This window comes from Melitaea cinxia, chromosome 30, assembly GCF_905220565.1.
Source record: "Melitaea cinxia chromosome 30, ilMelCinx1.1, whole genome shotgun sequence".
Taxonomy (NCBI): domain Eukaryota; kingdom Metazoa; phylum Arthropoda; class Insecta; order Lepidoptera; family Nymphalidae; genus Melitaea; species Melitaea cinxia.
The window spans coordinates 1573242-1600978 of NC_059423.1; the positions used below are offsets into that span (position 1 = coordinate 1573242).

At 36.0% G+C, this 27737-nt stretch overlaps 1 protein-coding gene across 1 annotated transcript; it reads left to right on the forward strand.

Moving 5' to 3' along the window:
* Nucleotides 1-384: 384 nt before the first annotated feature.
* LOC123668322 (glycogen [starch] synthase) lies at nt 385-27427 on the forward strand. The gene is made up of 17 exons (XM_045602081.1): nt 385-523; nt 10465-10542; nt 11411-11517; nt 11707-11898; nt 12567-12661; nt 13213-13315; nt 15116-15224; nt 16324-16477; nt 17183-17303; nt 17597-17763; nt 18140-18254; nt 19093-19170; nt 20605-20779; nt 22107-22236; nt 23022-23103; nt 23835-23967; nt 26267-27427. Exons 1-17 carry the CDS (start codon nt 385-387, stop codon nt 26368-26370), a joined length of 2082 nt encoding a protein of 693 aa, XP_045458037.1. The 3' UTR covers nt 26371-27427.
* The last annotated feature ends 310 nt before the right edge of the window (nt 27428-27737 follow it).

Below are 27737 nucleotides of genomic sequence, written 5' to 3' on the forward strand. Positions count from 1 at the left end.
AACACACTGCATCTTATGGTTTAAGTATTATTCCGATCGGTTTAGTAGTTTTCGCAGTAACAAAAAAATCAACTCAACATTTATTAATTTAGATATAAACAAATACACGTATAAAAGGCCGTCTACAACTTCATTGATGTATCTCATTATGCTGAGCAAAGCCCCCTTTTCCCTTATTTGCGAACATGTCATGGGCGACCCATTACACGTAGACTGGGGGTGAGAAAGTAATCCAAAACTTCCCAAGCAGAAAGTACGATCACTGCACACAGCGCCAACGGCTTTGTCAAAAATATATTATCTCTTTTAGGTTTAAATAATAAATAGCACTATCACCATTTATACAAAATAATTAAAATTTTTTAATTATATTTGCAGGTAACAATGTCCCGAGACCGCTCGTCGAGGCGGTTCTACCGCGCCGAGTCGACTCACGACCTCCTGTCCTACATGGACAAGGGTCAAGCTGCTTGCGAGGAGAACAGGTGGACCTTTGAGACGGCATGGGAAGCTGCTAATAAAGGTAAAATATTATTCATCATCATCACATCAGCCTTTCGCAGTCCAGTAATGGACATAGGCCTCCACAAGTTCACGCCAAAAATAGCGTGAATTTATGCATTTTACCCATAGTCACCACGCTGGGCAGGCGGGTTGATGACCGCAGATTTGACTTTGTCGCACCGAAGACGCTGCTGCCCGTCCTCGGTCTGTGCATTTAAAAAGCCAGCTGTAGGATGACTATCCCGCCAAAATATTATTACAATCTGTAAAATCGCTGTTATGCCCTGCTAGTTATAGGCCTCTTTCTACAAGTAGGCGAAGGGTCAGAGCTAAATCAACTACGCTACTCCACTGTGGATATAATCCCTACTATGAGTAACGATGAGCTGTAGAGCTTAACGTGGTCTCCGAGGCACGGCGGGGAGACCCAAAATAATAGATACCAGGACTGGAAAAAATATTTTTACATTTACAACAGGAACCGAACCAGTTTTTTGAGTTAGGTCACAGCAGGGTATATACATCCTGGTCAAAACTTACAGAACATCGCAGTTAAGTAACATTGCTTTCAAGAAGGTAGTGTCCTTGTGGTAAGACAGTCAGAACATCTGAAGGTTGTGGGTAGGGTCGGTCGTGCGTCCTTTTGGGTCGATGGTTGATAATTAGTAATTAAATATATGTATTGTTTAATTAACGATGTAAATTAAATCACCAATCTTTGATCAAGTGGTTTTAATAACAGCAGTATTGCCATCTTAAAAAATATTAAATTTTCTTAGTCAAACTAATATGGAAATACAAGAAAAAAGTCAATAAAAAGTTCGCATGTTCATAGCTTTCACGCTTGGCATGTTTTAACAATCTGGGGGGAAAAGAAAATTGATAACAATGATCATAATCTAGATGTTATAGATTCATGACAAAATCCGGTTGTTGTACCCGACTGCAAATAAGGGTTATTAAATAATAACCTCCCGGCCGATTACGGCCACGGCGACTGCATTCAGCTCCAATTTTGTCTTTGGTGTGCTCGCGCGTGGCGTATGTAGCCAATTTTTTGTGTAAAAAATCCTTGCACATTAGCACACCGTTAACATAATTATACCTAAAGGCTGGTGGTCGATCCTTTAGTTCATCTCGCTTGGCGTCCAGCTCATAGAGCCGCTTATCCTCAACGTTTTGAACGCTAGTCTTAACTAGCGCCCTCCACTCAGGTCGTCCGACTGCCTGCTGCTTCCATAGCGGGTCGATGCTGCACCTCTTCATGGGCCGTCTAAGCATTTTTTTATGTATGTTACTTCAGAACTTTTGACTGGGTGGAACGATTTCGACAATTTTTTTTTTTATCGAAAGGTGGTGTGTGTCATTTGCTCCCATTTAAATTTATTTGTTATCTAACAACTACTTTTCGAGTTATATCTAATAATGCGTTTTTACTTGACAATTTTTTTCGTCGACCCACGTTGTATTATACCGCATAACATTTTACTGGGTGTACCGATTTTGATGATTTATAATTTAATCGAAAGCTGATGTTTATCACGTGGTCATATTTAAATTTCATCGAGATTTGATTACAACTTTTTGAGTAATCTTTGATAACGCATATTTACTTCACTATTTTGTCGTCTACATACGTTGTATTTACTTGTCGATGTAATTGAAGTCGATTTTTTTCGTTTGCAAGCAAATACAATTATGTTTTTGCGCGTATCTTGTATGTATGCATGTAATATTCTTGATTATCTCATATATTCCAATTTTCCAAACCGCTGAACGGATTTATAACGCAGTAATGAATCCGTTAATAGTCTTGATAACCCAAGTGTTATAAATACGTGACGTTAAAAAAAGGCCAGACGATTTTGAAATACTTCTGTTTAAAGTAAAATAATTATCGAATGATATATAATAATAATAGCAAACTGCAATAATAATAACAGTCATCACGTAGACTATACATTAGACACTGTACATATAGTCATCATATATGACTGTGCATAAAAATCTTACGCTTTTTTTCAATTTACGGACATTTTATGCCGGCTAGGGTACCCCTCCGCAACGCCTCATAAGGAACTTCTTAAAAAAAAAATTTTTTTGCCTTTTTCTGAAAATTACAAAAGTGTTGACCACTGTTTGGGTCACGGTTTTAATTAACCGCTCACGGCAAACGTTTAGGCTAAACGAAAATTAATTTTGGTCACCTAGATCAGTTGATGTCAATTGTGTATCTGGATTTCTCGACTTAAGATTCCATACTGGAGGCCGTAGAAAGAAAAGAAAAAATAGTGTAGTATTACCAATTAACGATAATAATTAGTAAATTAGTAGATCCAAATTATCTACTAAGGCCTATTTACCTAAAACTGTGTTTATCGCAATATAGAATTACTCTAACTAATAATCAATTGTACTGTGTGGCTACGGTACTAAAGAATAGCCACCCCCTCTCTTTCCGTGGGTGTCGTAAGAGGCGACTAAGGGATAACACAGTTCCGCTAACACCTTGGAACTTAAAAAGCCGACCGATGGCGGGATAACCATCCAACTGCTGGCTTTGAAATACACAGGCCGAAGACGGGCAGCAGCGTCTTCGCTGCGACAAAGCCAGTACTGCGGTCACCAACCCGCCTGCCCAGCGTGGTGACTATGGGCAAAACACATGAATTCACGTTATTTTTGGCGTAAACTTGTGGAGGCCTATGTCCAGCAGTGGACTGTATAGGTTGTAATGATGAATAATCAAATACGATATCAATTGCTTGTCGTTTGCAAATTGTCAAATCACTCTTTTCATAGAAATTGTCTATACTGAACATGAATGATTATCAGTTCTGTATCATATACTGAATAATATACTGTTACCATTAAAGTTATTTAATATAAAGTTTAAATTTTTTTTTAATAATAATTTTATATAGATCGGCAAAAAGCGTACGGCTCACCTGATGGTAAGCGATTACCGCAGCTTATAGACACCTGCAACACCAGAAGCATTGCAAGCGCGTTGCCGACCCTATCTTCAACTTCCCTCAAGAGCTCTGGTCCTTACCCACGAACAGAAACACAACACTACTGCTGAAAGCAGTATTTATCTGTGATCTTCTTTAATGTCGAGGCACTATCCCAGTCTGGCTGCTCCATATTTTGAGCAGGAAATTTCCTGCTGTGTCCTACCTCAGTTGAATTATTATTTCGATTTCTTATTATTAATGGATACGCTTTAGCCCTTTGCACCAATATAAATATACTAACTAACCTGGCGAAATTTATGTAATCATAATGTTTTTTGTGATTCGATTTTTTAAATTTTCTTTTATACAAACATTAAAGTCTCAATTCAGTCTCATTCGGACAGCTGACCAACACGTACGTCGTTTTCTGAGAATCTCAGGGATCGCAAACCTTTTTCTCACCTCAACCAGTGATATTAATATTTGCACAGTTCACTATGGGCAGATGTACAATTTGTAACAACCAATTCTCCGACGGCGTTCAATGCTCCGCGTGTGGGAAACAGTTGGACTTCGGTTGTGCGGGCTTGACTGAGGCTGGCTGGAGAAGATTGGGCACGGACCGCCGATCAGCTTGGAGATGTCCGTCCTGCAAAACCGCTAGTTCAGCTCCTCTTAGTCCTATTGAACCAGCTTCATCAGCCACTATTTTGCATGAGATTCGGGAGATCAAGCTACAGATGGCGGAATTCCATGAAATCAAGGACAAATTGGATTGTCTTCCGAACTTGGTGGAAGAAATCAAATCCATGAAAGCAGACATTGCCGATTTAAAAAAGTCGTGCAACTTTTCGGCTGGATTAATTGATGACCTTAAAGTGAAGTCTGCTGATATAGACAAGAAAGTCGTAGATTTGGAGGGTAGATTGTTTGCTGCTGAAGATAAAATTAACAATCTAAATTCTCAGCTGTCAAATTCTGAGCATAGATCACGACTGAATAATGTGGAGATTAAGGGCGTGCCATCAAGGAAAGATGAAAATTTATTCCAAATTGCTGAAGCCATCTGTAGGGAGATCGGATATAGCTTTCCAAAAACTCAGATAAATTATATCTCAAGAGTGCCTACGTACAACTCAAAGGAGAAGGCAATAGTGATATGCTTTTTAAATCGATACATCAAGGAGGATTTTATATCGGCAGCGCGCAATCATAAACTGTTGAAGGCTGAAGATTTGGGTTTTCATGGATCACAGCAACGCGTATTTGTGAATGATCATTTGAATTCTGAGTCCAAACAATTGTTAAATAAGGTCAAACAAACTGCAAAAGAGAAGAAATATGCTTACGTGTGGGTTAAATTCGGCAAAATTCATGTAAGAAAAAATGATAACTCTGGAGTGTTTATAGTTAATAAGTTGAGTGATTTAAACAAGTTTGTTTAGCCTGTTACACTTTACCCGCTTCATTGCTTATAATGTTGGTGCGATTTAATTTTTTGATTATGATTGGCTTTAATACTTTTGCTTTCAAACTCGTCCGTAGTTTTGAAATTATTAATTTAAGTAAGTTTTATAAAATGTTTGTAACGTCTGGATTGCCACTTCCACCCGAATCGCTTTGCTATTGTTTACTTTGCGATACCATTCAACTACGCACAGCAAATAACAAAATTGTATCGCTCTCGCTTTGCCTCCATAGGATTGTATTGTACGCGTTGTCTAATAGCTTATTCTTTCCTTGTTGCACCCGTACGACTAGTTCTCATTATTATTTTTACAACCTGTCGTGTGCTTCGCTCGTTCGCAGTCCTTTGAATGTTTTGACGGTATTATTAATCAATTATAGCTATAACTTAATGTTATTCTGGATTTATACTTTTGATTATTATTTTTACTTTGTAGTTATTTTAAAAATTAATTTGAAACTTAGCAATGGATTCTTATAGTAGAAATTTTGTAAGTAAATATAATGTGAACATTTACTATCAGAACGTCAGGGGACTGCGATCCAAGACTTCAATTTTCTATAGAAATGTATGCCTTAATTCATATGACGTAATCATTTTGACGGAGACATGGTTATTGGATGGTGTGTGTGACTCAGAATTGTTTGATGCTAGATATATTGTATGGCGGCGAGATAGGAATTACGACTTCACTAAACAAAGTCGCGGTGGCGGTGTGTTAATTGCCGTAAAGAAGAATTTTCATGCTACCTCGCAGTTTCAATTTAATTCTACCGCAGAAGACATGTGGTTATCTTTACCAATTAAATGTAATAATAGTAATAGGTCTGTAAAACTAAACTTATGCGTTATTTATTTGTGTCAACAGAAAATGGGGTTGTCTTTTTCAGATCAACTACAGAATCATTTAAGTATGCTCGGTAGATGTATATTGAATCGACCTAATGACATTTTTTTGATCGTCGGAGATTATAATTTGAGTGGTATAACTTGGGTATATAGCAATGACGGTTCATTTACGGCGAGCAATGTGACTAGCCCTGATGAAATTGATGAACTTTGTACATTTGACTTAAGCCAGTTTAATGGTGTGTTGAACAGTCACGGTAAAATTTTAGACCTAGTATTATCTAATACCACCGTTGATGTTACTGAATGTTTTGATCCATTGGTTCCTCTCGATCCGCATCACAAAGCCCTTATTATTAGTTTAAAATCCCATCTTAATGTATGCCTAAAGCCAGAATCAAGGTTGAAACGTATTTTTCACAAGGGGAATTACGAATCAATAAACCGTCAAATAGATACTATTAATTGGCATGAAGAATTTTTAAACAGAGATATTGAATCTGCTGTCGATATTTTTTACTCACTCATAAATGAAATAATAGATTTATATATACCCTCTAAAACTTGTCGAAAAAATAAATATCCTGTTTGGTATTCACCGTCCTTAAAAAAATGTATAAAAGAAAAGTATAAATATTATAAAAAGTTTAAAAACTATGGTAACCTTTCGGACTTTCTCACTTATAAGCTACTCAAAAAAAGAGTTAATCGCCTTGAATCCGAGTGTTATCTTAACTATATATCATGTGTTGAAAAATCAATTAAAGACAACCCTAAATATTTTTGGACGTTTGTAAAATCACGATATAAATCACATAACATGCCGAATACCATGAAATACGGCAGCATGGTTGCAACAGATGGGACTTCTATTGCTAATCTTTTTTCAGAGTTTTTTTATTCAACTTTTATTCAACCTTCTTCCTCATCGGGATATACAAATCAAGCCCTAGACAGTAATATCCCGGCATTAACTAACGTTTCAAGTGTTTATATTAACATAAATGAAGTTTCTAAGCTTCTTTTATCATTGGACATTAATAAGTCAGCTGGTCCCGACTATTTGCCTCCTATTTTCTTTGTTAAATGCGCCGGATCTATCTCTAAGCCTATTCATTTATTATTCGTAAAATCTATGTCAGAAAATAATATTCCATCCATATGGAAGTCAGCTTTTATAACACCAATACACAAAAAAGGATCAAAATCCGATGTTTCAAATTATAGACCAGTCTCAAAATTATGCGTTGTAGCTAAAGTATTCGAAAAAATAGTATATAAACAATTATATTCTTCACTTAAAAACTCTTTTTCCGATTCCCAACATGGTTTTCTGAAAGAACGGTCAACTGTATCTAACCTTATCTTGTTAAACGAATTTATAATTAGTGGTATGGTGAGGGGAGGGCAAGTGGATGTTATTTATACGGATTACAGCAAATGTTTTGATAGAATACATCATCCTATCCTCATCCGTAAGCTCGAAAATATTGGAATTTGTGGTGACTTACTTAGGTGGTTTGAGTCCTATATTTCTAACAGATCCCAGGCTGTAGTTATCAACAACTACATATCTAGTTGGGTTGTTGTTCCTAGTGGTGTGCCCCAGGGTTCCCTCTTAGGTCCACTGCTGTTTCTGATCTTTGTAAATGATATTGGATCATGCTTCCGACACTCTAAATTGCTATGTTTTGCTGACGACATGAAGATTTACAAGACAATCGCAACCAGATCCGACGTGGTTGACCTTCAGTCGGATTTATTACGTCTGAGCAATTATTGCGAATTAAATAAATTGGACCTTAATCCATCTAAGTGTTCACATTTGTCATTCTGTCGTCAGTCAGCCCACATTCCATCAGAATATCGACTAAAGGGTCAGAATTTACAGAGACTTACGAAAGTGCGGGATCTTGGGGTGATTCACGATTCGAAGCTTCTCTTCGATGAGCATATTGATGAAATTATTAAGAAAGCCTCGAAAGCACTGGGATTCATCATGCGAACTTCAGAAAATTTTAAGGACATTAAAACTATTAAGATTTTGTACAGCACGTTTGTTAGGAGTATCTTAGAATATGGATCAGAGATCTGGAATCCCCGCTATAAAAAGTACATAAATAGAATCGAGCAACTACAAATGAAATTTGTTAAGTTTTTGTGTTATCGTCTAAAGCTACCGTACTCCTCTACTATTTACCTTAATCAATGTGCACGATTCCACTTGCTTCCTTTATACAAACGTCGTGAAATTGCTGACATTATTTTTTTAATAAAACTTATTACTAATAAAATTAACTCTCCGGAACTACTTTCTAAAATTAATTTCATTGTACCATTGAAATCAGTACGGCATTATACACCTATTCAACTACCTCTGGTATCCACAAATTACTGTCAAAATGCTTTCCTGTAGCGCGCGAGTAAAGGCTTAAATAATCTGTGTAGACAGAGCGATTTTGATGTATTCAGTTCGGGTGTGGTGGTGGCGAGGCGATTATTGAACCAGAATTTCTTTGCATTGTTTAGTTGATATATGTATATGTAATGTTTAAAAAAGGTTATGTAATAATATCTTGACGTGCAACTCTGTCCGCATGATATGTTTATTTATGTACTAGTTCTTATACGTGAAGACCTTTCATTAGCCAAATGTTGTTTAGTTCAATTTGCTATGTATTGTTATTTGTGCTGTTGGTTTTCCGAATATTAAATAAATAAATAAATAAATAAATAAATTAAAATAACGTTGATTTTTCCTCCTTAATTTGTGCACACTTCTAACCGCTGCTACTGTATCGTGTCCAGTACCCAAAGGTTATCTGGAAGAAATCGCTATTTAGCGATAAGATCGCCTATGTACATCTTGTATTGTATCTTTTTTTTTTTTTTTTTCATGTCATACAACAATTTATGTACGTACCTACGTCAACAAACGACTGATAACATCAGAATTAATATACCAAATTGGATAAAAAAATTGTTGTCTTTACTTTCAGGACAAGGTTTCTATAAAAGAAAATTTGAAAAGAAAAGTTGGCATGCAAAAAAAAATGGTAGTACGTAATTCGCCGGGTCGGGTAGTTTTCAAATAAAAAACTGCACATTAAAATAACAATATTTTTAGTAATACAGTCCTTATTTTCAAAGATATAAGGATTAATTTCATGTATGTGTGTATGTTAATGCTTGTAACCAGAATAGTCACAGACAAAAGCCCATTGTATTTATTCAGAGCATGCACAATAGAAGTGTCAACGGGATAAACTCGTTCGGATACATAAAGATGTTTTCTCTGTAAATGTAAATTAAATCTACTGGAAAAGATTTTGCAGTTGTTTTTTCTGTATTCAAAAGATACCAAAGGACTTGTTACCAAGAACCTGCAGATTTTTTGTTTCAGAATTATCTGTTTTTGGACCACTAAAATTAAGCTACTGGATACGGATTTTTGTATTGGCATGTGTAATAAAATCTCACAAAAGATTATACGCTTTAGCCTGTAATATCCCATTGTTGGGCATAGGCCTTTTTCTCATGTAGGAAAAGGATCAGAGCTTAATCCACCACGCTGCTCCAATGCGGATTGGATTAACGATCGCTATCAGATGTACATGATAACAACCAGGACCGACGGCTTAACGGGCTCTCTGAGGCACGAAAGAGATTACACAATTACCAATAAATAAATTTAAAGTTTCCTTTAAAAATACTTTAAAAGCTAAAGTATATTATTTGGTACAAGATTTATGTCCGTGATATATGTAAGTGTTTTGATTTAGTGGCGCTGGTTTCGTTCAGGATTTACTTAATTTATACGTAGTGACGGTATTTGAAATAGAAGCTTGTTAGTTTTTTGCAGAATATATATTTCGAATCGGTTGTAGCTTCATATTAATTGGCACAGTTTCATGTTAACTGAAGCAGCTTCATGTTAACTGAGATTTAACTGAGGTTAAAAAATGGACATGTGAGCTTGTTTGCCGATCTAGTTGCATAAAAAAAAAAAAATATATATATAATAAAATTTTTCAAAAATGTACATTTTGTTAAATGATGATTTAAAATGATTTTGAAAGTAGTATTATGAAAACTAAGCGTCTCATATAAGAAATATTAATGTATAGCCCAAGAGTTAGTCGAGGGTGCTAGTACGTAGCAATTTTGTACGATTTTGCACATTTGGTCATTGCTTCTACCGGTGTCGGGAGCAACGTTGAGAAATTTTCAGCTTTTACGAAGTGGCGAAAGTCTGGGTCCTCGCGGGTTTTTGATCTAATATCATAAGAAGAATTATTAGGATTAGAAATATTAGTCTTTTTATATATAAGTTACGTTCGCGTCTGTATTATGACGATTTAAGAAGTGGATAAGAAGAATGATTTAAGAACTGCTGGCTTTGAAATACACAGGCCGAAGACGGGCAGCAGCGTCTTCGGTGCGACAAAGCCCGCCCTGCGGTCACCAACCCGCCTGCCCAGCGTGGTGACTATGAGCAAAACACATGAGTTCACGCTATTTTTGGCGTAAACTTGTGGAGGCCTATGTCCAGCAGTGGAATGTATAGACTGTAATGATGAAGAAGTGAATAGTAATTAGTAATCAATGTTTTACAGTGGTACGGAACATCTAGGTTGTTTGGGGATGCGCTATGCAATTATTAATATGTGTATTTTTATTTTTCAGTTGGCGGTATTTACACAGTAATTCGGTCAAAGGCGTATGTGTCGACAGAAGAAATGGGTGAAAATTATTGTTTATTAGGTGAGTTTAGTTCTAACGACACATTCTATGTTATATAAGTATTTTTTGCTAACAGGGTTGTGGAGGCTTAGAACAGGTTGCCACCAGACATTGCGAAAGAGCTTTGTGTCCTCGCGATCTCGCCACAAGCGCATAGGCGGAACACACGTGTGGTTTTTATTCAGTAAGAGTCTGGCTCCGAGTCCCACCAACCAGAGGGTGTCCATGATGGATTTTCCTCACGTTAAAAAAAAAAAAGTTGCCACCAGATGTGATATCTGCACAATCCACCAACCAGTTCAAGAATAGATCGGATGCATATATGCTACAAAAATAATTTGTCGCTTGCAGTCGGATACAGGCTTTATCAGTTGTCTCAACTGTCTGCCTGTTATAAAATAATAATAATATATATTTGCATTCAAAATATTATTAAATAAGGGCCTTATTGCGCCGGATGATAGAATAAATTGAGTCTTTTTAAAATAACCAATAAAATACAAAAAATAATTATTTAAACTACATATTATATACGGCTCAGCCTGTAATATCTCACTGCGTGGCATAGGCCTCTTTCCTAATGTAGGAGAAGAATAAGAGATTAATTCTCCACGCTGCTCCAATGTGGATTGGCGGATATATTCCCTTGTATTAGTAACGATCGCTATCAGGTTTACATGACAACAATCGAGACCGACGGCTTAACGTGCTCTCCGAGGCACGGTGGGGAGACCCACAAGGACTGTACAAAAACTCAGATCACGGCAAACATCTGTATGGCCAATACAAATGTTTATGTAAATTCAATATTGTGTTTTGACACGTCATTTAAAAATGAATAATAATTTGTATTTTAAAAGTAATTTAATATAATTTATTCTTTCTGTAGGTCCGTATAAAGAGCACTGTGCTAGACAAGAAGTCGAGGAAGCGGACTTCCCCCCCAATTCCCCCCTTACAACAGCTGTCAACGCTATGAGAAGTCAAGGTTATAAGGTAATTATTCCATCGTAGAAGTAACTTATTCTATCTATATTAATAAAGCTGAACAGTTTTTTTGATTGTTTGTTTGAACCCGCTAATCTCAGGAATTTACTAGTTCAAAGTGAAAAATCCGTTTTGCATTGCATTGGATTGTCCATTTTGCCAAAAAAATATTTTGTTTTTCTTTCTATTTTTTTCCAGCTCCACACAGGCACATGGCTAGTAGATGGTAATCCTCAAATCATTCTCTTCGATATCGGTTCAGCGGCTTGGCAAATGGACGGCTTCAAGCAGGAACTATGGGACACTTGCTCTATTGGTATTCCGCATCTTGATGTTGAGGCGAACGATGCTGTTATACTTGGGTTTATGGTGGCACAGTTCATTACTGAGGTGAGTTGGGGAATCCTATTATTATGGTATATATATTTAGTATGTATATATCGGCCTAAATCTTTAGATGATACCACAAAGTTTGAGATGACAGTCAATTCATATTTTGTGATATTAAAGGAGTATACAGTTAGAAATAGTTCAAGGGAACCCAAGGATGGGCATAGCGAGCTTAACTCGCGCCTGGGTCACCTTATATATTATATCTTGTCAGCGCCCCTCCCCATTCGAAAAGCATATAATATGTCCAGTAATATGGGCTTTATATTTAGGAGATAAAATGGATTATGGGAAGACAGTCAATTTAAGGAGTATTTTAGGTCGTTAAAAAAAATTGATGACTATAATGATGGCTGGAAATGGATTCAATGAGATATTGAGTTTCAATGAACTTTTTTTTTGTACATCCAATTTATGGTCACGCGTACACTCCGTAGTGTACTGATTATATTATATAGTAAACGGCTTTTATACTTGTTAATATTGCTATTCAAAAAATCTATAACAAATTACTATTATGTTTATTACTGTTTAAAAAATTATGATATAGATTCAGTATATAGTATAGTCTACGGAATCGACCAGAAATTCTGAAGTTACTCTTTTAAAATGTAATTATTATGAATCTAGTCAAGTCTTAGATGAAATATATAACATGTTTTTTTCAGTTCCGTAAAGCAGCTGAAAGCTACAGCGATACCCCACCGCGGGTAGTCGCACATTTTCACGAGTGGCAGGCTGGTATTGGACTCATTGTTTTAAGGTTAGTTATATTTTTTGTATTGTATATTTACTATTCGATAATGAATATCATTCCATTGTTCTTCATCTTCTAATAATTGTAGCGACATCTATCTCGCAACGTACGAACTAAGAACTGACGTATCCTACATCGCGATATCAAAACCATCCGAGCGATTGAACATATTTACAAGGACCCGACAAATACTGTTTGGAGGGGCTTTACCCCACCAGACTCAACATCTGTCTAGTCGTAGGATAATCAAAGATCTCAAAATCGGTAAACCAAGTAAAAGTTACGAGGTATAATAAAAAAATATAGTCGAATCGAGATCCTCCTCCTTTTTTGAAGTCGGTTAAAAAGTTTGTGAGGATTGAAGGATAGGTAAACTCTTATGAAAAACTACTGAACTGATTGTAGTGAAACTCGTCACGTATATACCGGAGATCCAGAAAAACACAGGGTAATTTTTATCCTACTATTACGTCAGGATCGGAACTTACGCGGACGAAATCGCGAGTCGTGGCTAGTATTGATACGACTATTAATATGTAAACGTATGCTTGTTATAGAGTTCGTCACGTGGACGTCGCGACAGTGTTCACGACGCACGCGACTTTGCTTGGGCGGTATTTATGTGCTGGCAACACCGACTTCTATAATAACTTGGATAAGGTTAGTCATAATTAAATGTAAAACAAAATAATTACAAAAGTAACGTAACTGTTTCATTTGCAACGCTGAAATAACGTGTTACGTGATTTTAAATATTTTTTTTTTGGGTGTACGATAATCGTTCCGAAAGTACGATGATTTCACGGCACTCTGTCGATGCGATGGACAAAAAGTTCTGGTAACATTGAATACACCAGAGCGGTCGTTTAATAAAATGTATATATACAAAACATTAGTTACACAAAAGCGGTAGTTCAGTAATTTAATATAACATTTCTGGCTCGTATCCAGCCAGTATAATTATGTATTTTAAATGTGAATAATTATTTGCTAAGACCAAGGTCTTATGTTAATCATTACATAGTATAAAACAAAGTCGCTACCCGCTGTTTGTATGCTTAGATCTTTAAAACTATTCAACGAATTTTGATGCGGTTTTCTTTAGTAAATAGAGTGATTCCAGAGGAAGGTTTATATATATGCGTAATATAGTAGAGGAATACTGATAGTTTTTGCAACCGTGTGAAGCCGGGCGGCTCGCTAGTACATATATAATTTACACATGTATTATTCATACGAAGTAATAAAATATTAATATGTTTTAAATTATCATTAAATTTCGTTTAAATTTTTTACGTATTGGTAAAATTATATTTGATTTTGTTAAAGATCAGTATTTTATAATAACTACTAGCTGACTCGTCAAACGTTGTCTTGCCGCTAGACGCTATTTAAAAATAGGGGTTGATCGTAGAGGGTTGAAAATTTAATATTGTATCATAAAAAAATAAAAAATAATAATTAATCTAATAATTAAAAAAAAAAACAAATTTAGGGGTGGACTACCCTTAACATTTAGGGGTATGAAAAATAGATGTTGTTCGATTCTCAGACCTACCCGATATGCACACAAAATTTCATGAGAACTGATCAAGCTGTTTCGGAGGAGCTTAACTACAAACACCGCGACACGAGAATTTTTTATATTAGATAATAAGAAATATAGCAAATTTTTTTCTTCAGAAATGTAAATGTGAAAAGTTGTTTGGACTATTTTGTCAAGTTTTTTTTTCTACTTTATTTAACTTCTTTCTACTTATAAATTAATCAGTTATCAGCACTAAACCTTATTCTTTTCCAGTAGCCATAACTGTTTTTTTTTTACAATGTCCGCAATGTGTTCGTAAAAATGTATAAAATATTTTAAATTTAATAATAGCTAATATTTTATCTTACTTAAAGTTCAATTTCTTATTTTTTTTTTAATTTTGTACTAAAACAATGACTTTATTTAAACAAAATATTATACATATTTACAATTCACAACTTAAGAACTAAATATTTACAATAAAAAAAAAAAAAAAAATTCTTATTAATGTATAGTGTTAGAACGAAATCCTCATTTGGACAAACTTGGTATGCGCGATTATGCACACAGAAGGAAAAGACGTTCCCCTTCATTTTTCATATCCAATGTAATGGTGCGTTTGTCCTGGTGGCGGCGCCTAAACACTGACGTTTGCGGGTTCTATTTCCGACGAGTAAATATTTGTGTTTATACAAATATTTATTTTTTATTTGGTTGTTAGTCCTTTTGGGTCTCCCCACCGTGCCTCGGAGAGCAAGTTAAGCTGTCGGTTCCGGTTGTTATCAGGTACACCTGATAGCGATCGTTACTCATAGTAGGGAATGTATCCGCCAACTTGCATTGGAGAAGCGCGGTGGATTAAGCTCTGATCCTTCTCCTATATGGGGAAGCAGTGGGATTTTACAGTATGTATATTGTTATTTATGACATAGTTTTCGGTGGACGAAGAAGCTGGCAAGCGTCAGATCTACCACCGCTACTGTATGGAGCGCGCCGCTGCACACATGACCCACGTGTTCACCACCGTCTCCGACATCACGGGTGAGGCTCTGATCCTTTTTTTAAATTAGTTGACCCGACAGACGTTACTCTGTATATAACTGTCAAACGATTCAAGTTTAAAACGTTTTCTAACCATTTTGATAACTTCTGCGCAATTTTCTTAATTCCATAACGACGATCTACAAAGTAAAGAAAAAAAAAAGCCGAATTGGGCTAACCGTTAACTAGTCGCTTCATTTCAGCCTATCACAGTCCACTGCTGGACATAGGCCTCCACAACTTCAAGCCAAAAATGGCTTGAACTCATGTGTTTTGCCCATAGTCACCACGCTGGGTTGGTGACCGCAGGGCTGGCTTTGTCGTACCGAAGACGCTGCTGCTCGTCTTTGGCCCGGGTATTTCAAAGCCAGCAGTTGGATGGTTATCCCGCCATCGGTCGGCTTTGTAAGTTCCAAGGTGGTAGTGGAACTGTGTTATCCCTTAATCGCCTCTTACGAAACCCACAGGAAGAGAGGTGGTGGCTATATTCTTTACTACCGTAGCCACACGGCAGTCACAAGTCGCTTAACAACACAATAAACGATTCGATGTTATGTATATAATCATTGAGATGGGACGCAGCAGGAAATATCCTGCTCAAAATCTACAACAGCCGACGAAGTACCTCGACCTTACAGAAGACCACAGCTAAATAATACTGCTTTCAAGTAGTGTTGTGTTCCTGGGCAGGGTGGGGGGAAGGTCGGCAATTTGATTGTGAAACTCCAGGTGTTACAAGCAGCCAGCACTAAACGATTTGCTTCCTCGTTCCTAATACGCACCGCAAAAATTTGGAATGCCCTTCCGGCTTCCGTTTTTCCAACGAACTATAACTTGGGTATCTTTAAATCAAGAGTGAATAGGCATCTTCTAGGCAAGCGCGCACCACCTTAGGCTGCATCTTCACTTGACTTCAGGTGAGATCGCAGTCAAGCGCTAGTCTATATATTAAAAAAAAAAGCCATAGGTTATGGTATCCACTTACCATCAGGTGAACTATACGCTTGTTTGCTACCATGACGGTAAATAAAGTAACACACATACTTTCTTACTAATATAATTCTCAAAAGTTTAAAAACTAAAAACATTTCATATCCAGGTTACGAAGCACAACATCTCCTCAATAGGAAGCCAGACTTCATTACACCAAACGGTTTAAACGTCAAGAAGTTCTCGGCGATTCACGAGTTTCAGAACCTGCACGCGTTAGCCAAGGAAAAGATTAATGAGTTCGCTAGGGGACATTTTTATGGGTAAGTCTTTATGGTTACAAGTTCCTGTGTTAAAAAAAGGTTACGTTTTGGCTCACGAATGGTTAAGTTCCGGACATGATATCTTCGATTTTTAAAGGCATTTTTTTTAAGAAATATAGAATATGATAATAAAATTAAATAATGTGATAAGAAAAATAAATTGAACGGTTCCTGAGCAAAAAGTAACTTTTTCTTTCATATTTCTTTTTTCTTATAAAATAAATATAACTTTGGCAACTAGTCGCTTTAGCCTGTAACATCCCACTGCTGGGCATAAGCCTCTATCTCCTCGTAGAAGAAAGATTGGAGTATAATCAACCACGCTGATTTAATGCGGGTTGGCGGATATATTCCCTACTATGAGTAACGATCGCTATCAGGTGTACGTACATCAGGTGTGTAACAACCGGGACCGAGGCACGGTGGGTAGACCCACAAGGACTGCACAAACACCCAGACCACGGCAAACACCTGTATGGCCAATACAAATTTTCATGTGCGGGGATCGAACCCGCAACCGCCAGCGCAACAGCCACAAACCAGTGCTGTGACCGTGGCAACTAGTGTCCATGATGAATTGATGATGATGAATGATGTTTACTGAGATATACATCAGGAAATATCCTCCTCAAATCTGGAGTACCCTAACTGGGATTTTTTTTACTTTTAATGAAATGAATAATACTTATATTTATTATATTCCAGGCATTTCAACTTCGATTTAGACAAAACGCTGTATTTCTTCATCGCTGGTCGATACGAGTTCGGTAACAAGGGAGCGGACATTTTTATTGAAGCGTTGGCGAGGTTGAATCATTATTTGAAGGTACGTTTATATTCGCAACACAATATGATGATTGTACTTGCTCGCAAATGGAAAAAAATCATCAATTTAGACGTTTTATAACGAATTGGAGAAAATTGGATTATAATTAGACAACATGACACGAGTTTAATTATCAGTTTTCGATTAAAAAAGAATCATCCAAATCGGTACATCCAGTAAAGTTATGAAGTTATAAGTACATTAAAAATCCTGTTTTTTTTTATTTATAAAAATACAACTTACCTTTTTTGAAGTCGTTTAAAAATGACTCTTTTCTATTAATTCTTTTTCAGTCGTCTGGTTCAGAAATGACGGTAGTTGCGTTTTTAATATTTCCCACTAAAACGAATAATTTCAACGTCGAGAGTCTTAGAGGTCACGCTGTCACAAAAGCTCTGCGTGACACAATAAACGACATACAACAGAAGATTGGCAAGCGAATGTACGACATATGTCTAAGGTAAGAAGGTTGTCCTCTTTGTTTCTACTGTGTCGCTGAGGACGTTTTAGCTTGTAGTTCCCAATTCAGGAAGATCGGTAAGCGAATGTATGACATATACTGAATGTGAAAAGGTTTAATTTTCTTGGTTTTTACTGTGTCGCTTAGGACGTTTAAGCTTATAGTTCTGAATTCAAACAAGAAACAGCAAAAGATTAGCAAGCGAATGTATAACATATGTATAAGTAGAAAAGGTTTAATTTTCTTTGTATTAACTATGTGAGCAGATTCTTTTAAAAGAGTAACTGCGGAGTCTCTTGCCGGCTTTCATTTTAGCACAATGTAGAATTTTTCTGCAAAAAAGATGGTTTTTTTTTTTAAATTTTGGTGTTAACAGAGGCCACTTGCCCGACGCTTCAGACCTTTTACATAAAGACGACACTGTCCGCCTAAAGAGGTGCATCTACGCGCTACAGCGGGATGGATTACCGCCTATCACCACACACAATGTTGTAAGTAGGCCTGGTCCCTTGTCCGTCTGCAACTAATTATCGAGTTTCATATTATTAATAGAGTAAACGTATTTCTTGCGAGACAGAACTAAATTTGTAATGATTGACATTTTTTTAAAGTGAGGTAGGGCACAGCAGGAAATTTCTTGCTCAAAATAGGGAGCAGCCGACTGGGGTAGTACCTCGACCTTACAGAAGATTACTGCTAAATGATACTGCTTTAAGCAGGGTTGTGTTCCTGTTGGTGAGTAAGGTGATCAGAGTTCTCGGGGAGAGTTGATGATGAGGTCGGAACCCCCAACGCAAAAAAGAGGGGTGTTCCGTCCGTCCGTCCGTCCGTCCGTCCGTCCGTCCGTCCGTCCGTCCGTCCGTCCGTCCGTCCGTCCGTCTGTCTGTCAGTCAAGTAAAACTATTTATTTTTTCATTAGCATCACATGCCTACCTAAAAAGTCTTTTACCTGAGCCTTATTATTTTACACGCGAGTATCTGTCTTATCCGTTTTTTTTAGAATTATTAATACTCGTACATACTTTTTTTTTTACAAGTGATATACATCCACGGGCATATGAACCCATGTCCTTTTTTATTCTAAAAACATGCAATTTTTATTTTTATTTTTTTTCTATCTCAAGGTACTCGTACATACTCAGGTACTTTAAGATTGAGTTTCTTTCATTATTTTTTACTTTTGAAATTTTTATTTTTTTTATTTTAACTATAATTAATTAGTTAAGAATAAATATAACTTAAGTTTGTATAATGACGACACAGAATTTCTTTTGAAGCCAACTTCAATTAACTAACTTATTTATTTGATTTGATTTCAAATATTACCAGGTTGACGACTGGAGTGATCCAGTTTTGAACTCAGTGCGTCGCTGTCAGCTCTTCAACACTGTAAATGATAAAGTTAAGGTGAGAGAGGTTTAAAATAATTATCATCATCACTTCGACGTAGTCTTCCACAAGTTGGCGCCAAAAATGGCGTGAGTTCATGTGTGTTGCCCAGAACTGGGCCACCACCACGCTGGGCAGGCGGGTTGGTGACCGCAGGGCTGGCTTTGTCGCACCGAAGACGCTGCTGCTCGTCTTCGGTCTGTGTATTTCAAAGCCAGCAATTAGATGGTTATCCCGCCATCGGTCGACTTTATAAGTCCCAAGGTGGTAGTGGAACCTTGTTATCCCTTAGTCGCCTCTTACGACACCCACGCGAAGAGGGGGGGTGGCTATATTCTTTGGTGCCGTAGCCACACAGCACATCTTTTTTCATCCCGCCAGCGGTCGGCTTTTTAACTTCCAAAAATAATCAGTTTTAAATATGTATAAAGAATTTTTTAAATGAAATGAAAATAATTATTTTGTCATAAGGTAAATTACACATTTAACGAACGTCAAGAAAATCTACATTTCTAAATAACTGACAGTAAGTCATGGTGTTTAAATCAACATATAATATAAACAATATTTAATGAACCAATCTAATCTCTCCCACTCTCCCTAGTTGACATCATCATTACATTATGTCATCGAATTTTTTAAATATTAGCTGACACAGCGAAATTCGTACCGCCATATTTTTTCGTGACTATTTTTAATATATTCCATGTCATGATAATTTAAAAAATAGTTCGATTTAGTGAAGTCATTTGGAAGCTATGCGCGTACATGCATTTAGCAATTTATTTTGTGGTCGTCCAGTGGTCGAAATTTGACCATAATTAATTTAAATTATAAGTTTGAACATTATTAAGGTTCTGTTGTCATAGACTATACTGGTAGGGCACAGCAGGAATTTTGTGCTCAAAATATGGAGCAGCCCGACTGGGGTAGTACCTCGACCTTACGGAAGATCACAGCTGAATAATACTGTTTTCAATCAGTATTGTGTTCCTGTTGGTGAGTAAGGTGACCAGAGCTCCTGGGGGGATTGGGGATTGGGTCGGCAACGCGCTTGCGATGCTTCTGGTGTTGCAGGCGTCTATAAGCTACGGTAATCGCTTACCATCAGGCGAGTCGTACGCTTGTTTGCCGACCTAGTGACATAAAAAAAAAAACTTCTATAATAATAAACAAAAGAGTATGTGTGAGTGTGTTTGTCAAATACATAGTAGTGTGTGTAATGTTTTATCGATTAAATGTATTTTTATGCATAATTTAAAAAAATATTAGCATCCTGCACTCCTTCTCTATATAAACTATAAGTGGAAGAAATTCCATACTCCTCCGTCAGCACAATTTTCGTAAAAAAGGGTACAAAATTTTTGGTTCACCTATTAATATATAGATTTATATGAAAATAATATCTCATAATATGCCCAATTATAAAACGTTATACATGTTATGTTACAGGTAATCTTCCATCCAGAGTTCCTAACGTCAACGAACCCCCTTTTCGGTTTGGATTATGAGGAATTTGTTCGTGGGTGTCACTTGGGTGTCTTCCCATCTTACTACGAGCCATGGGGTTATACGCCTGCTGAATGTACCGTCATGGGGATACCAAGCATCACCACTAATTTATCCGGTGAGTTGTCAAAGAGGATTTACTGAGGTACAGGTGGAAATATTTCGCTCAAGAACCTTACTTGAACAGGAACATAAGAGTCTCGAGGGCAGTATTATTTAGCTGTGATCTTCTGTAAGGTCGACGTAGTTCCCCAGTCGGGCTGCTCCAGATATCAAACAGAATATTTCCTACTGTGCTCTACCTTAATGAGATTTCTACCGTTAGCAAATGTAGGTAACTGACTTCCTAAGTAAAAAACTCTCCTATAGCGCGTTCAACGAGCCGAGATACCAAATGTAAACAAACCAAATGCGAGATCATTCAACTATGCAGGGTTTTGTAACCTTTTTTTTACTTGCACAAATTTTGAAAACGTAAAATATATTTATATTTTGATAATTACTGAATTAAATATAATTAATTAATTGTAATTAAGTATATAAGATTTGATACTTCTTAAATAATAATTATCGAAATATAAAAATCAGCCCAAGCACTTTAGGACATGGAATGAAATAAAAATAAATAATACAAAATCAAAGGGCTGTCCGCGGTCTGATTGTTTTCAAGGCCAGTTAAAGTATCGTTAGACCTTGCAGAGAGACGTGCAGCAGATAGCAAAACAGACAAGATAGAAAGAGATATTTATTCATTTATTTATTTATTTATTTATTTATTTATTTATTTATTTATTTATTTATTCTTAATTTACACCAAAATACAGACACATATAAAGAAAGATACAATACAAGATGTACAAAGGCGATCTTATCGCTAAATAGCGATTTCTTCCAGATAACCAGGTACTGGACACGATACAGTAGCAGCAGTTAGAAGTGTGCACAAATTAAGGAGGAAAAATGAGATAGACTATATTTTGTTTGTTCCGTCGTCACTACGAAAAAATAATGGGTTTTGTTTACATTTGGTGTCTCTTCTCGTTGAACAGACTTTAGCTAAAAACTTCTAACAAAACAAAAAAAAAAAAATTACGAATTCATGCAGCCTCTCGAAAGTTATCTGCATATATAGATTCCAGATTCACTTTTATAGTGTTGATAGCTGTGTCCTGCGGTTTATCTTGTGTTCATTTTAAGAAAAAACGTACTAAAGTATTTTGAAGTTCTCGATAAAGAATATTTCTTCCGTTTTTGAAATATTTCTTATTAATGTTCAGCGCCTAATGATCCTAGCGTGATGTTATATAGCCTATATCCTCGGTAAGTGAGCTATCCAATACAAAAAGAAATTTTCATTTCAAACCAGTAGTTCCTGAGATTAGCGCACTTAAACAAACAATACTCAACAATATAAATATGTATTAATATTTGTTTAAATTTTTCAGGTTTCGGTTGTTTTATGCAAGAGAACATAGCGGACCCGATGTCGTACGGCATCTACGTGGTGGACCGGCGCTACATATCTCTGGAGGGTTCCGTGCAGCAACTGGCGCAGTATATGTTCGATTTCACTAAGTACGTTTTATTCTATACTAGCTGATCATACAGACTTCGTTCTGTCAAAAGTGAATAGTAAAAATTAATTTTTTTTGGTATAAAAACCTTCCGTGGGCCTTAAGGAACATACAAAAAATAAATTAGCCGAATTGGTTATGCGCTTAGCAACATTCATTTTTATTTATGTAGACTTGTATTTTTATACAACTAGGTCTGCAAACAAACGGCTCACCTGATGGTAAGCGATAACCATAGCCTCTAGACACCTGCAACACTGAAGTTTATATGACCGACCCCGCTGCTAATAATTATTTTAGAGTTTAGTAGTTATATTTACTATTTATGAAGTATAATTTATTTAATATAATACAAATATTTCTTTCCGGTTTGGATGTCTGTCCTTGTCTGTCACCGTGCCTCGGAGAGCACGTTAAGCCGTCGGTCCCGGTTGTTATCATGTACACCTGATAGCGATCGTTACTCATGGAAGGAAATATATCCGCCGACCCGTAGTGGAGCAGCGTGGTGAATTAAGCTCTGATTCTTATGCTACATGAAAAGAGACCTATGCCCAGCAGTGGGATGCTACAGGCTTAATCGTTTTCGCATAGAAATGATATTTGGCACAAGTGTCGGGAATACCATTATAAAGAACACGTGAAAAGTCCCACACGTACGTAGTGTGAGGACACTTAAAATAAAAAATGATTCAAGGTCAAAGATCACAATAATGGATATTTTTCAACATAAAGGAAAATATATGAAAAAAAAGAACATATAAAAATTCGCTTTTCTTGCTACAGATTATCGCGCAGACAACGTATCATACAGAGAAACCGAACTGAGAGATTGTCCGATTTAATGGACTGGAGGAATTTAGGAATTGTAAGTACAATATCACTTTAGACTTTTATCTTGACTGCCTCGAACGCGACCTCGCGTGAGCGGAAATAATAACGTCATTAGTGACGTTTTTGCCGCGAACAACGACCGCGCTCATCGTTTGGAATGGCTGAAATATTACTTTGATAACGATCAAGTGAGCGTCAAGTGCACATTCACATGACAAACATTTGTATTGGCCATACAGGTGTTTGCCGTGGTCTGGGTGTTTGTGCAGTCCTTGTGGGTCTACCCACCGTGCCTCGGTCTCGGTTGTTATCGTGTACACCTGATAGCGGTCGTTACTCATAGTGGGGAATATATCCGCCAACCTGAGGTGGAGCAGCGTGGTCGATTAAGCTCTGATCCTTTTCCTACATGGCGAAAGAGGCCTATGCCCAGCAGTGGGATATTACAGGCTGAAGCGAGCGTCAAGTGCAACGAACCCATTATGATTGCTGTAGTTCTGTAAGGTTGAGGTATTATTAATTCATGCTCCCATCTTTAATAAAATTTACATCATGTGTCCGTAACTCATTTAATCCTCCACTTTAAAAGCGAAAGAGTAATTCCACTTACATTTGAAGATTTAAATACATTAAACGGAACTTTTTTTATTGAATTCAAATACTGAAAAAGTCAAGGATAACAATAATGGAACATCGATTTAATATATGATAAGATTTGTATGATGAAATCAGGTATTTTATAAATTTGTTTGAATATTTTTCTAGTATTACCGTCAAGCGCGAGCGCAAGCTCTGAAGATAGTGTACCCAGACTACGTGGATCATATGGACCAAGAACTAGAGAAACAGTTCAACTACCCCCGCCCTATATCAGAACCGCCCAGCCCTACACACTCTAGTAAGTATTTTTGTACATTATCCTATTCGAAGATTCTTACTCACCCTAATAACAATGCTGACTACTAGCAGAGAAGTCCATCTATGTGGTCTATGTTGATTTATAACCTTTATATTGATATGTTATGAATGGACTTTAATTTGAATATTGTTATATGATGCTTTTCATAATGGCAATTTAATAGTATAATTTCAGTATTAATATTAAATAATATAATTTCAATACCTATCAGTGCGTCGAAGTCACCACGAAACATCATGTCTGACTGCTTCATATCACAAAGAAATCGAAAAGCACAAAGACACAAGAGACGAAGCCGTTCAAACAGAATTAGAGCTTAAAAGAAGCGCAATAGTGCGAAAATCGCTTGAAATACTCGAAATAAAAGACTTGGAAAACGCTCCAGATTTAGACGTTGCATTCGAAAAGAATCTAGACTTTATTGAGTCAGAACAAGAAGATTATCAAACGCCTAGTGATTTTCTGGAGCCATTAAATGAAGCAGTTGTCGAACAAATCGACCAACTGATCTCTAAACTTGACGATCGTGTTTCGAGTTCTGAGTAGGTGTGTTGGGCGACTGGTTGATGGATTTTTTTGTGTTGTTTATAGTAGAAGAGAAGTACCGTATGATTTATTGATTATTAGAATTGACTTAAAATATATATGTCTGGTTTTAAAAAAATAGAATTATTTACGAGCCATTTAAACAAATTTTTAGAAAGATTTTACAAATTCTTTTACTTACACAATGTCACGCAATTATTTTTAAATTGATTATTAAGTTAAAGTTTAAAGTAGAAATTTCCTGCTCAAAATATGGAGCAGCCAGACTGGGGCAGTACCCTATCAGAAGATCACAGATAAATAATACTGTTTTCAAGCAGTGTTGTGCTCCTCTTGGTGAAGAAGGTGACCAGAGCTCCTGGGGGAATAGTTATAGTTATTACAGTTTGGTAATCTACGGGTTTCTCTCACCCTAACAGACAAGTTTCCATTATTATACTATCACTAAATTAGTTTTAATGTTACCGCTTTCTTCGACCGTTGAATTCGCGTTGCAATATTGAATTTAAAATATGTATAAAATTGGTTATTTTCATGAAATATGTCAATGAACTTTTTCTCTTCTTTAGCTTTTTTGGATTAGGAAAAATAATATTATCATACGGTACATTTTATTTCGAGGTATTTCAGAAGTTGAAAAGAAACGCACCTGCTTTGTACTATGGATTTGTTGGAAGACTAGTTGCCAGATTTGTGTGATTTCGATATACAATGATAAATAGATACTGCACTTTTTATATATTGATTATTTAAGGTTAGGTTGTTCACACATTGAAGGTTGTGTATGCTACATAATATGTTTTGTATTTTGGGTAGTTTTTGATTTTTTGTTTGAAGCTATTTTATAGTTATTCATCATCTTCCTGCCCTTATCCCACTTATGTAGGGTCGGCACAACATGTTTTTCTCTTCCATTCCTCTCTATTATTCGTCACTTCAGTGCTTACTCCTTTCTTTCTCATATCCTCACTCACACAATCCATCCATCGCTTTTTCGGTCTGCCGATCGCTCTTCGTCCTTCGACATTCATCTCTAACATTCTTTTACCGACATAGCGGTCATCCCTCCTCATTACATGCCCATACCACGCTAACCTATTGCTCCTTATTTTCTCTGTCACAGGTGCTACTTTCAAACTTCCCCTTATATACTCATTTCTAATCCGATCTTTCCTCGTTACTCCACAGCTACTTTATAGTTACAGCTATTTTATAGTTATTATTATATGTAAAAGTATTCATAGGCCTCCACAAGGTTCGCGCCTAAAAATGCCGTGAACTCATGTGTGTTGTCCATAGTCACCACGCTGGGCAGGCGGGTTGGTGACCGCAGTACTGGCTTTGTCGCACCGAAGACGCTGCTGCCCGTCTTCGGCCTGTGTATTTCAAAGCCAGCAGTTGGATGGCTATCCCACCATCGGTCGGCTTGTTAAGTTCCAAGGTGGTAGTGGAACCGTGTTATCCCTTAGTCGCCTCATACGACACCCACGGGAAGAGAGGGGGTGGCAAAATTTTTTATTACCGTACCCACACAGCTTGTAAAAGTATTATTAGACTAAAATATAGTTTCAGTAGAATTGTATCTTGAAAGATTGAAATGAGAAGTTTTGTGTGCAGTTGTTTGATTAACCATTTTGTGACTTTGACATTTATATTTCGTCATCAAATTTATCAAATTTACAAGAATGATTAGAAAAATTGTTAATCAAAATATTTTTCTATATTTTTCCAGGAGCGACAACCCCTGCAGCATCGCTTCACGGTTCTGAAGATGAAGATCAAGATGAAGTCGATGAGGAAAAAGAGTTAGCAGAATTAAGAATTACAGATAATTAAAATAATACACAGATAAAAAAAAAACTGGCGAATAATAATGCCGTAGATAGTCTCCAATGACTCAAGAGGTAATTAATAATATTACACAGATTAAAAAAGACAGGTGAACGTGTGTCGAAATTTGGTCCAAATCTATTTTTACGAAATGTGGCACAGCTCAAAATATGGGTTGTATGTGTATCATAGATAATTAAAATAATAAAAACACATTTAAAAAATCTAGCGAAAAAAATGTAACTGCCTTAGTTCATTATGTGTGTCAAAATTTGATCCAAACCTCTTTTTATTAAAACGTTGTATACCTAAGAAATAGGGGTATAATTTTAAAACTACTTTATATGTTTGATATGTCACTTGAACTTTTTATTGTCAACTATAAATTTAAAGTTTTTTATTCCAGTGTCAGCTAAAATATTTTTGTGTACTGGAATACACTACACGTTATTATACACGTTTGTGTCAAAATGGCCTTTTATGTGTCTTTTTGACAACTTATAAAATGGGTTTTTTGTTTTTGTTTATTTAATGTTATATTAATATTATTTACTGCCAGCAATAAAGTATTTTTGTTTTTAGAAATCTATAAAAACTAAGGTCAAATCTAGTTATTTTTCCAATGTTTGCCTGTTGCTTAAATACACGTTTTAAAATGATATATTTATATACATACAGAAGATAAATATTAATATATTTTTATTATATTTTAATGCACTTGTTTGGATTTTTATATATATAGATATTTTAAATGTTATTTGAGGAGGTAATTTTCAGAATTGACATCCCTTTTCGGTCAATTATGATAATGTTTAAAAGTCGTTTGATATAGGCAATTTTTTTTTAAATAGGCTCAATTTTGAATTATTTTTTAGGAATTTACCATATATTGTACTTACTTTGAGTATAAATTCGTTCCAATCTTCAGTAGAAGCTTCTAGTAAAAAATTATTGTCAAAAAGTTTCAATTTAAGATGACAGCTTTTGAACATTTCCTTCTAATATTGTAATATTTTGCAATCAGCATATACAGCATGTTATGAAATAAAATGTGTATAATTGTTTTCTTCTTTTAATTTTTTTTAATGGGATGATTTTTTTTGTTTGTTTGTTTGTATGGAGGTTATAGTTGTAGGCAATTTATTAAAGTCTTAGGCTGAATACAAATGAGAAAATATTTCTGTTACAAATTTTCTAATGCTATATAGGTCTGTTATGTAATATATATTTCAAAGATCATTCAGATATACGATTTTAATCCAGTTTATGAGTAGTTAGAAAAGTTTGACAAAATATAAGGTTGTTGAGGGATTGACTTCCGAATTAAAATATTTAATTATATTTCAGCAATATTTTACATTATGTGGGTTCTA

Bases quoted from the DNA above. Each gene is read 5' to 3' on its own strand.
- LOC123668322 (XM_045602081.1), top strand. From the start codon at position 385: ATGTCCCGAGACCGCTCGTCGAGGCGGTTCTACCGCGCCGAGTCGACT. The intron at 10,543-11,410 runs GTGAGTTTAGTT...TTCTTTCTGTAG, and splicing joins TGAAAATTATTGTTTATTAG to GTCCGTATAAAGAGCACTGT. The intron at 22,237-23,021 runs GTACGTTTTATT...TTCTTGCTACAG, and splicing joins TATATGTTCGATTTCACTAA to ATTATCGCGCAGACAACGTA.